Source organism: Phyllobates terribilis, unplaced genomic scaffold (genome assembly GCF_046119375.1).
Source record: "Phyllobates terribilis strain yellow unplaced genomic scaffold, ASM4611937v1 Scaffold_5__5_contigs__length_657084704, whole genome shotgun sequence".
In the NCBI taxonomy this organism is placed as follows: Eukaryota; Metazoa; Chordata; class Amphibia; order Anura; family Dendrobatidae; genus Phyllobates; species Phyllobates terribilis.
The window spans coordinates 231711090-231723407 of record NW_027362765.1 but is presented as its reverse complement, the minus strand read 5'-3'; the positions used below and the strand labels follow the sequence as shown (position 1 = coordinate 231723407).

General features: G+C 45.4%; 1 protein-coding gene across 2 annotated transcripts in view; it reads right to left on the bottom strand.

Moving 5' to 3' along the window:
• Positions 1-4403: 4403 nt before the first annotated feature.
• Positions 4404-12318, bottom strand: part of LOC141272822 (lysosomal protective protein-like) — an 84074-nt gene continuing 76159 nt past the window's right edge. For both annotated transcript variants that reach the window (XM_073683899.1, XM_073683900.1), the window contains exons 13-15: positions 5727-5816; positions 5526-5627; positions 4404-4648 (exon numbers count right to left, since the gene is read on the bottom strand). In XM_073683899.1, coding sequence (XP_073540000.1) covers positions 4565-4648; positions 5526-5627; positions 5727-5816 — 276 coding nt within the window. In that variant the 3' untranslated portion in view covers positions 4404-4564. The remainder of the gene's footprint in view (positions 4649-5525; positions 5628-5726; positions 5817-12318) is intronic.

Here is a 12318-nt window from a genome sequence, read left to right as displayed (position 1 = left end):
CAAATATTTTTTCAGAGCTAGATGCAGAAAAAAATTATTTTTAATTTGCAACCTGATGGAGGTCAGTATAGATGGACTAATAGACCAAGTCCCACACACTGCTAGAAGCCCAAATATTTTTTCAGAGCTAGATGCAGAAAAAAATTATTTTTAATTTGCAACCTGATGGAGGTCAGTATAGATGGACTAATAGACCAAGTCCCACACACCGCTAGAAGCCCAAATATTTTTTCAGAGCTAGATGCAGAAATTTTTTTTATTCAATTTGCAACCTGATGGAGGTCAGTATAGATGGACTAATAGACCAAGTCCCACACACTGCTAGAAGCCCAAATATTTTTTCAGAGCTAGATGCAGAAAAAAATTATTTTTAATTTGCAACCTGATGGAGGTCAGTATAGATGGACTAATAGACCAAGTCCCACACACTGCTAGAAGCCCAAATATTTTTTCAGAGCTAGATGCAGAAAAAAATTATTTTTAATTTGCAACCTGATGGAGGTCAGTATAGATGGACTAATAGAACAAGTCCCACACGCTGCTAGAAGCCCAAATATTTTTTCAGAGATAAATGAAGAAAAAAATTATTTTTAATTTGCAACCTGATGGAGGTCAGTATAGATGGACTAATAGACCAAGTCCCACACACTGCTAGAAGCCCAAATATTTTTTCAGAGCTAGATGCAGAAAAAAATTATTTTTAATTTGCAACCTGATGGAGGTCAGTATAGATGGACTAATAGACCAAGTCCCACACACCGCTAGAAGCCCAAATATTTTTTCAGAGCTAGATGCAGAAAAAAATTATATTCAATTTGCAACCTGCTGGAGGTCAGTATAGAAGGACTAATAGAACAAGTCCCACACACTGCTAGAAGCCCAAATATTTTTTCAGAGCTAAATGAAGAAAAAAATTATTTTTAATTTGCAACCTGATGGAGGTCAGTATAGATGGACTAATAGACCAAGTCCCACACACTGCTAGAAGCCCAAATATTTTTTCAGAGCTAGATGCAGAAAAAAATTATATTCAGTTTGCAACCTGATGGAGGTCAGTATAGATGGACTAATAGAATGATGCTATGTCCAAAAGATTTTACTTCACTAGGTGCAGTAAAAATATTGGTATTCTATACACAGGTGGTATATCTTGCAACACAGATAGGCTACTCCACTGACTAACACACTCTGCAATAGGCCAAAAAGGATTAGCTTTGCTAGATTCAGCCAAATGCTGTGAAAAAAACTTGCACAGCACTGGCACAGACCTGCCTGGCAAAAACTGATAGGAACTGATGTAACCTAGTCCTGAAAAGGACTCCAATTACAATTAGTCTTTACTCCCACAATCTATCTATTTAAGAGCACAGACCTGCCTGATAAAAGTCGTAGGAAATGCTGTAACCTAGTCCTTAAAAGGACTGCAATCACAACTATTCCCTACTCCCAAGCTATCTGTATATTTGTGCGAAAATTGGCTTGAAATTAACAAGGTATAGCGCACACAGCAACAGCGGTGCCGTCTAACACGCAGCTGCAGCAGTGAGAAAATGGTGGCGACGGGGAAAATGGCTTGGTCTTATAGGGCAAGGACATGTGACATACACTGCCAATCACACATGCCCTTGCTTGTGTGAAAAAAAGCACTTCGCTCCGTGTGTGCGCTGCTGATAGGCTGACAGATTGCACCTCCCCACTGCAAATGCGGGAAAGAGAAAAAAAAATGGAGATCTTCATTATTTCTGCAGAGATCCATCCCCTGCCCCTCTCCGCCCCGCTGTACACTCAAACTGCGTATTAACATTAATTTTCATCATTACTGAGAAAAAATCCAGTTATGATTTTGGTGCACGAACAGTTATCGAACATAACCTCGAACAGCCGAATTTTTCTCAAATTGTTCGTGTTCGCCGACCGGCTCGAACACCGCCCAAAACAGCTCGAATTTGAGATTGGCGAACAGTTCGAGTAGAACAACGCTCATCTCTATTAATGACCTATCCTATGATAAAGTAGTGGACAATCTCTTTACCTGCCAAAGATTTGAGAAGAATCAAAGTGAAGTGAACCCATTATGCTCCAATGCTGTCATATTCCAGAACTGCAACTTCCCTGGAGTGCCCAGTAGTACAAGGTGTTCAGTGCTCAGAAACATGGCCAATGTAAGGGAGGCTGAAAGCCGACTACCACTGAACAAGAGAAAGAAGATGAAATGTCAAGACAGGGTCTAGAAATATCTGAAGACAGATTTTAAAATCTATAATATAACCGGGGATGCGTGTCTCTGTCTGAAGCCTCGATAGACTGCGCATGCGTGACGCGCAGTCTGGCTCCAGAGAGAAGCACGCATCCAGCCGTTACAGGTAAGAGGAGTATATGGCGCCGGAGATCGCGGGATGCGTAGACACTGAACGCATACGGCGATCTCCGGTGCCATACTTACATACTTACCTGACTGGGAGGAGCGTTGTCGCGGCGCCTCTCTTCGCTGGAGACCGGGGGCGGAGTGAAGGCGTTGGACCGGCGCGTGCGCATTGCGCTATCCGGCGCCATTTTACTGAAGACACATTTACAGTGTGTCTTCAGCAAAATGGTGCCGGACAGCGTGGTGCTCCGGCGCCGCTCTCCTCCCCCGGCCTCCGGCAGAAGAGGACGCAGCAGAGCTGGAGCACAGGGAAGAAAGGTGAGTATAACTGTTTATTTTTTTTGTATGTGTGTACAGTGTGAAAGGGATGAGGGGGCCACACATACCAGGATTGGGGGTGAGGGGTACCACGCATACCAGGATTGGGGGTGAGGGGTACCACACATACCAGTATTGGGGGGTCAGGGGTACCACACATACCAGGATTGGGGGTGAGGTGTACCACGCATACCAGGATTGGGCGGTGAGGGGAGCCACACATACCAGGATTGGGGGTGAGGGGTACCACACATACCAGGATTGGGGGTGAGGGGTACCACACATACCAGGATTGGGGGGTGAGGGGTACCACACATACCAGGATTGGGGGGTGAGGGGTACCACACATATCAGGATTGGGGGGTGAGGGGTACCACACATACCAGGATTGGGGGTGAGGGGTACCACACATACCAGGATTGGGCGGTGAGGGGTGCCACACATACCAGGATTGGGGGTGAGGGGTACCACGCATACCAGGATGGGGGGGTGAGGGGTACCACGCATACCAGGATTGGGGGGAGATGGGTACCACGCATACCAGGATTGGGGGGTGAGGGGACCATGCATACCAGGATTGAGGGTGAGGGGTGCCACGCATACCGGGCTTGGGGATGAAGGGTGCCACACATACCGGGATTGGGGATGAGGGGTGCCACGCATACTGGGATTGGGGATGAGTGGTGTCACGCATACCGGGATTGGGGATGAGGGGTGCCACGCATACCGGGATTGGGGGTGAGGGGTGCCACGCATACCGGGATTGGGGGTGAGGGGTGCCACGCATACCGGGATGAGGGGTGCCACGCATACCGGGATTGGAGATGAGGGGTGCCACGCATACCGGGATTGGGAGTGAGGGATAGGGTGCCATGCATACCAGGATGAGGGATACCATATACACCAGGATAGGGATGAGGGGTGCCACGTATACCAGGATTGGGGGTGAGGGGTGCCACGCATACCAGGATTGGCGGTGAGGGGTGCCACGCATACCAGGATTGGGGGTGAGGGGTGCCACACATACCAGGATTGGGGATGAGGGGTCCACGCATACCAGGATTGGATGGTGGGGACAGGATGGGGGCAGCACAAATACAAGGAGGGGGGCAGCACATACCAGCATGGGAGACCATATACCAATAAAAATGCTCGCCACTCGGGCGTAGAACGGGTTCAATAGCTAGTAGACGAACCAGATGGATGGGCTCGTGATTCGATCAGTAAAGGGCACAGACCTCCACTTCATCTTAAATGGCAGCAAGTTGGAGATGGGGTACTGCTATGAGCTGGTATTATTACAGATGAGCTGGACCTTTTTGGGTGCAAGATGGACTCCAATTCAACTCCCAAACCTAGTGCCAGTTTTTAGAAGACACTTTCTTCAAATCAATACTCTATCACATACAACGAAGTCTCTACTGCTTGGCTGCCAGTAAAGGCCTTAAAGATGAAAGAATAATGGCATGGATTGACACTGATTGACTGACAGCATTGTAGTTGTTCAACAATAAAATTAGTCATAAATATAAATTGCCTAATAATTGTATACACAGTGTGTATCAATCTGATTGGCTCCTCCTGTCCTATAGTATTCTACCTGCAGATCAGGTGCCATTTTCATGATGACAGGAGCTCTTTACGTTACATCTTCTGCACCAATCATGATACAATCTACAATAGTTATGAGAAATCTTTGCCTTGTGTTAGAATGAAAAACTTATTTTTGTATAAGAGAAATTTATTGTTGCTAGGCGACTGACAATTTAACAATACTTAAAAGCCATCCATAACATTTAAGCAAACTGTGCAATCTATGGGAACAGTAACATAGAAGCAATCTGGAGTGATCCAGTGAGGCCATGATCTGGAACTGAAGGTCTAGAATGGCTCATTGTCAATGAATCGTCTGAACATTTGAAAAGCCTCCAAAGGTTTGTCCGTCGGCACCATGTGACCGGCTCCCTGTCAATCAAAGAAAGGAAAACATTTAAAATATTGTTTTTTTTTATATTCAGGATGTGGGATCTCCAGAGAAAGATTGGATTTTAGGAGAGTAGTATACTGTGCTATCTAATGTTATTCTAAAGAATAAGCAAAAAAATCAGATACGTATCAAGACAATAAATAATAAGTGTTAAGTCAAGGTCACCAGAAGTATCAGGGTGTGTGCACACATTCAGTATTTGCAGCAGAAAATCTGATGCAAATACTGGACTGTTGGCTGGAAAAAAATGCGTTTTTATGTGTTTTTTGATGTGTTATTTTCCCCACTCACTAGTATAAGTGAAAAATGCTGCAAAAATTCTGAAAGAATCAACATGCTGTAGATATGAAACTGGTTCAATTCTGTAAAGATAAAATAAGCAATGTGTGAATGAGATTTCACGTTGCCGGCACAGTAAAATTCTGAATTTTTTTCTCTGCTAAAATGCGCTGAAAAAATGCGTGCAGAAACTAGTCAAAAACGCAAAGTGTGAATGTTCCATAAGAAACTGAATGCAAAAGAGGAGAGGAGGCTTTCTTCCAGTGAGAAGAGACACTGTCACTGTATTATTGTGTAGAGGAGGTCTGTGAGAAACATTCATAGTTTGCATTGCCAGTTTATTGATTTTAATAGAAATGTGTCATTTCCCCCCACGATGAACACTTGCTGCCAGGCCTTCCCGCAAAATACAGTTGGGGTCCTAGCAGCAAGAGAACTTAGTTGGAAGGTGGCGTCCAGACACTTTTTTTTATTTCACTATATACGTTGATAAAATATAGCAACGAAAAATTAAGAAACAGAAAACTGCATGCAGTCCTGTTGTAAAGACCAGATGGAAAAAAGACACGTCTATACCTTTACAGTTAGAAGGGTAAGGTTGGCATATTGTTTTGCGTAACCAGCAATCTGTGACTGCTTTCCTTCTTTGTACATCCAAGGATGGTATGATTTCTCTACCTTAGATAAAAAGAGGACATAGTGTGTAATGAGTACATATCAAAAATTTACTGAGTGGCAGAAATAGATCTCAGAGATTTATTACATTAGTCTTCTTACCTCTAGGCCAAGGTCATGCACAAACCACTCAATGCCTAGAAAGTTGCACGCCATGTCTGTGTCTCCACTAAACACCAGGATGCGGTACTTCTGCAGAAAAGGATTGACAACAGTTATTTGCAATTAGTGATGACTGAACGTGCTCGCAACTGCTTGGTACTCGTCCGAGCATCTCACTGTTCCAGATGCTCGGTGCTCGGGTCCCCGCCCCGCATGTTTGCCATTGTTTAGACAGCGAATAAACATGCGGGGATAGCCTGCTAGTCACTGAAATGCCGCAGCCATGTTGGTTGTGGCATTACAATGATTAGCTGGCCACATAGAGTCATCGGGTCTATATCAGACCCGGTGACCCTATGCTCGTCACAGACTACCCTTCAGACAGGCAGAGTAGGGAGAGTTGCTGCTGAGCTAGGGAGAGAATTGACAGTTTATTTAGTGAGATATTAGGTATTCCAGAGCAATATACATCTCAACTAACAGCTCTTCTAAGGACTAATCCACATGCATATTATTAATCCTGGTGGAAGCAGGATTAGGCAGGCAGAGTTTGTGGCGAGTGTATAGAGCAGAATAGGTCCATTGCATGTTCTGTCTGCTGCTGTTACTGATATCCATAGCCCTAGATATCAGGGCTAATATTCTTTTTGCTCTTAATCCTGATTATTTGCTTGAAAAGCAATATAATACACCATTTTAGTGCTCCATTTGCTACAGCCAGGTTTGTTTCATTTTATTTGTATTGCTGTATTGTGGAAGCAGAGAAACTTCACAACAACAAACACAGAGGAATTTAACTTTCAATAATAAGACTAAAAATATTGATAAAACAAATTATCATACATCCAAGAGGGATGTATATTGCAATCGCGGATAACGATATATCTGCTGTCTTTTCACTTACTATAGACATAAATATATCAGTCCCACAGACTTGATATATAACAAAATATGAGGTTGATGAATGGTGGTCCTTATATCAGCCACCTTTTATATTGAGGATGTTTCTCATTACACGGCACATTCAATAAAAATAATTTTTGACAGGCAAAGACGGGGATGGATGGGATCCCTAGATAGGAGATTTTTATAATACCCAACCATTTAATTGTGGGGACATTAGTTGTGGAATATTTTGTATTGGTGCTGTCACATTGAAGTCAGGACTTTGTGGGTCATAGCTGTTCATAGTTCACTACAGCAGTGGCCCAATATACATCCCTCTTGGATGTATGATAATTTGTTTTATCAATATTTTTAGTCTTATTATTAAAAGTTAAATTTTATTCACATTCTTTTCCTCCTTGGTACCCTTCCTATTTTCTAATAGTTTTATATTTGGTGGTGACCACCTATGTGAATATTGTCCAGTTCAAATCGGACTTTATTTAATTTAAACACAGAGGAATCATGTAGGACACTGGTCGCCAAGGTAGTACTTCAGCATCTAACAAAATGTTTCCCTCCTTGTCAGAGTACCCCACGTATCAGGGCCGGGGCGCTGGGCAGGTCTGAGAAAACTGTCCCAGACCTTTGACAGTGTTCTCCTGCCTCTGCCGCATCTGGTTTGTGTCTCCTTCGCCTGTACTCCTTGGTTGTCCAATGAACTGTGACCACTGCCGCTATCGTTGTCAGATGGGAATTTTTTTAATAATTCTTCATCAAGGGCCTGAAACTGAATCTCTCCAAAACTGAACTCCTTGTGTTTCCTCCCTCTACTAACCTACCTATACCTGACTTTGCAATTTCCTTAGGTGGTGCCACCATAACTCCCAAGCAGCACGCCTGCTGTCTTGGAGTCATATTTGACACACAACTTTCCTTTATTCCCCATGTACAATCACGCACTCGCTCATGTCACCTGCACCTTAAAAACATCTCCAGAATCCGACCTTTTTCACCCTTGATACTGCAAAAACTCTTACTGTCGCTCTTATTCACTACTGCAACTCTCTTCTAATTGGTCTCCCTCTAAACAAACTCTCTTCTCTCCAATCCATCCTGAATGCAGCAGCCAGGGTCATATTTCTATCAAGCCTCTTCACCGCCACCTCTACCCTGTGCCAGTCATTGCACTGGTTAGTGGTTACCCATTCACTACAGAATACAATACAAATTCATTTCTCTCACCCACAAAGCTCTCCACAGTTCTGTACCACCCCATATCTCATCCCTCATTTCTGTCTATCACCCCTCCCGTGCCCTCTGTTCTGCAATTGATCTAAGACTAACATCTTCCTTAATCCAAACCTCACACTCGGTCTCCAAGACTTCTCTCATGCCGCAACAGTTTTCTGGAATGCGCTACCCCAAACAATGCGATTTATATCTAGCCCCCATGTTTTTAAACATGCTTTAAAAACACATCTGTTTAGACAAGCCTATCACCACAACTCAATAACCCAACTCTTCCCTGTTCCCTCCTAAATTTTAATCTTAATCTACTCCTACCTATTCATCTGTCTCCACATCCTCCATGCATGCAATAGCACACGGTAACTGCACTTAGACAGATACTGGCTGATGTCCATGTTCTATCTATTGTGTCCCCCTATTTCCATATAGATTGTAAGCTTGCGAGCAGGGCCCTCACTCCACCTGTAACTGTTGAAATGTGATAAATTGTATTGTCTGTACATGTTCCTACTTAATTTTAAAGTGCTGCAGAAGATGTCGGAGCTATATAAATAAAAATTATTGTTATTGAGTGTGATTAACCAGTAATTACTGTTGCCCAAAATGCGTACAACTTGAGGGTCACGGTAAAGGCAGTGGAACACTCTAGTCAGCCATGTCTGTCAGACTGCCAACAGCCAAGACATCCTTGTCCTCACCGAGAGGACGACTGTCCATGTTCTCCTCCTCATCCTCCTCCTCATTATCACCCAATCCATGTTGAGATGAGATGAGGCTGGGCAGTGTAACAGCCCCCTGTATAGTTCCTTGCTCCATCTCATCGTGCTCCGCCTGCAATGCCTGGTTGGTGAGCTGGAACCTGCAAACTCTGCTGAAGCAAGGCCAGGGCGGTGAAAGCTGTAGCTGATTTTCTGAAATGGGCACACACACGGCACACTTTCACAAGCAGCTCTGGCAGATCTGGGTAGGTTTGAGAAACCGCTGAACCACTAAGTTGAGCGCATGGGCCAGGCATTGTACGTGTGTGAGGTTGCCAAGCCTCAGAGCTGCCACCAGGTTCCAGCCATTGTGACACACGACCATGCATGGCTGAAGGTTCAGTGGTGAGAGCCACAGATCTGCCTGCTCTGTTACAGATTTCAACAACTCTGCAGCGTGGTGCGGTTTGTCACCTAAGCATATTATCTTCAGCACAGCCTGTTGCCGCTTGGCCGAGGCAGTAATGCAGTGCTTCCAGCTTATGACTGATGTGGTCATTTCGGAGATGGAGGCTGAAAAGGAGGAGGAGGTGCAAGAGCTGTAGAATGTGGGACCTACCCTGATTGACCCAGGGCCCGCAATCTTCTGCATCGGGAGGACGTGTTCCGTCCCAGGGTCCGACTGGGTCCCGGCTTCCACAATATTAACCCAGTGTGCCATCGGTGACATGTACCGTCCCTGGCCACAAGCACTTTTCCACATGTCTGGGGTTAGGTGGTCCTTCCCAATAACTGCATTGGTGAGGGTACGGGTAATGTTCTGTGCTAGTATAAGTCGGGGACATGTAAATCTAAATGTGGGGAACAGAGCGCACAATAGAGTGATACCCTATGGAGGGAGAGTAGGAGAGTGCTGGTTACGCTCACCTGGTGGAGTTTTGACAGGCACAACTCCTATGTAGGCATGAAGAAAAACAGCTGCTGTCGCCACGTGGCTGGTGGATTAATCCTCCAGGAGATATTGAATCAAGTGAAAAAAACACTTGAAAAAGACGCCGGTACGGCGTTGAAACGCGTTGTGAATAAAAAGCCTTTTCATCATCATCTCTGAAGAATTAATTTACTCCAGCAGCACAGCCCACTTACGTGTACATCCAACTGGTTCCTATAAGTCGGGGACAGCACACCGGAAGAAACAGTGGTAGCTGGGGACCGAGCACAGAGGGACAGCCATCGTCATGAGGTTGTGGAAAGTTTCTGCCTCCACAAGCCTAAGAGGCAAAATCTCTAGTGCAAGTGGTCGAGAAATGTGGCAGTTGAGTATTGTAGCCTGTGGGTGGGTCACTGCATATTTGCGCTTGTGTTCGAAGGACTGGGGTAGGGATAGCTGAACGCTGCACTGGGACAAGGACGTGTATGTAGTTGCTGACGGTGATGGTTGCAAGTGTGCAACGACAGGTGCAGGGTGGGAGAAATCTTCGCCTGCATCATGGACGAAGGCTTGGCGTGCACGTACAACAGGGGAAGAGGCAGTGGTGTCACCCGCTGACACTGTTTCTGGACCCTAGATTTCGGTCAAACTACTCGGGTGCTATGCTGTCATGTACCTGAGCATGCTGGTGGTGGTCAGGCTGGTAGTTTTGCTGCCCCTGCTGATGCTGGCAGGGCAGATGTTGCAAATGGCCTTTTTTGGGTTAACTGGACAGTCTTTAAAAAAGAGCCAGACTCGGGAAGACCCAGCAGATGGACTGGCAACTTCCCTGGTATTGGTGTTTTGGAGAACAGTTGTCCGCCTTGTGTCTGCGGCCATCCCACTGATTCTTCCCGCCTGTTGTGGTGCTACGCCTCCCGCCCCCTCTGTGCTGCTGTCCTCGCTATGCATGTCACCTTACCAGGTTGGGTCACTGGCTTCCTTGTCCACCACCTAGTCTCACACTTCCGCACCCTTTTCCTCCTCCTGACTTTTGTCCATTGTGTCTCATCATCATCCACCTCTTGTGACAGTAATTGCACCTTCAGGTGACCATGGCTGCTCAAATATTTGGGCATTGCTACATGCAATCTCCTGCTGCCCCGGTTAAAGCAGACCGAGCGAGAGGCCAGAACCTATGGATGGAAAGATGAACAAAACAGCTCTTCGGAGTGTCCAAGTGTGGGATCAGTTGTCTCCGGACACTCGGCATGGTGGGAGGAAGGCGGATCAGGGTGAGGAATATGCTGACTCCAAGTAAAAAAAATCTCCTCAAATTAGAATCTGCAAAAACAATTGTGCATGCCCTCATCATCTCCCGCCTTGACTACTGCAACCTCCTGCTCTGTGGCCTCCCTTCTAACACTCTCGCACCTCTCCAATCTATTCTAAACTCTGCTGCCTGACTAATCCACCTGTCCCCCTGCCTTTTCTCTCTGTCAATCCCTTCACTGGCTCCCCATTGCCCAAAGATTCCAGTTCAAAACCCTAACCTTTGCATACAAAGCCATCCACAACCTGTCTCCTCCATACATCTGTGACCAAGTCTCCCGGTACATACCTACACACAACCTCCGATCCTCACAAGATCTTCTTCTCTACTTCCCTCTTATCTCCTTTTCCCATAATCGCATACAAGATTTCTCCCGTGCATCCCCCCTACTCTGGAACTCTCTACCCCAACATATTAGATTCTCGCCTGAACCTGAAGACACATCTCTTCCGACAAGCCTACAACCTGCAGTAACCACTGCTATACCATACCGCTGCACGACCAGCTCTACCCTCACCTATTGTATCCTCACCCATCCCTTGTAGACTGTGAGCCCTCGCGGTCAGGGTCCTCTCTCCTCCTGTACCAGTCACCGTCACATTTTTGTTCAAGATTATTTTAATTGTTTTTGCTATGTATACCCCTATTTCACATGTAAAGCACCATGGAATAAATGGCGCTATAATAATAATAATGTGGTCCAGACTCATGGCTACTGAGACTGGACCATGTGGAAGACAAGGTGGTGATTGTGGTTGCAAACTGATTGGAAGCATTATCTATTTATCTGCTATCAAACCAACCTTTTCACACCGGTCTGGCTTCAAGAGTGGTATTCCGCGGCCCCCTAGAAAGTGGGACAGGAAGCTAGGTCGACATGATGTGGGTGCTTGTTGTGCTCCTTCAGCAGGCACAGTTTCATCTTGCCCACGGCCTCTGCCATCACCATTACGTCCACTTCCCCGTCCCTTGCCACGCGCCTTGCCCATTTTAAATGGAGTTTAATATTTGTCACGTTGCCAAAAATGTCTGTATTATTACCACAGTAATATAGGATCACGTCTGATGACCACGGTTTTAGGCAGTGACCTGGGATGCAGAGATGCTTCCAGGGATCTTCCCCATGCTGTTCCCATGTCATTTCAGCACTGTATGGATGTGTCTGATCATGTCTCACACACCACATGACCAGATAAGGTAGTAAAATGTTAAAATTACATTTACTGGTAAAAGTATTTTTCACCGTTGAAAGCAATGCGAAAGTGCAAAAACGCATCAAAAACAGTACGTATGAAAATAGCCCAAGGTGTGGAGGAGCATTTTGGTTTTTTGTTATTTTTTTGGCCTTATATACAAGTCATTACCCTGGAAAGAATGTTCCTTAACAATTTTCCAGGAACATCCATTTTGGCTTTGTGTTTGTATGTTTTATTGTCAGTACGTAAAAGTGGCATAATACTCTGACTACATTGTTCACAGCAGTGACCTGGATATCAGAGATGCTGCCAGCAGTCT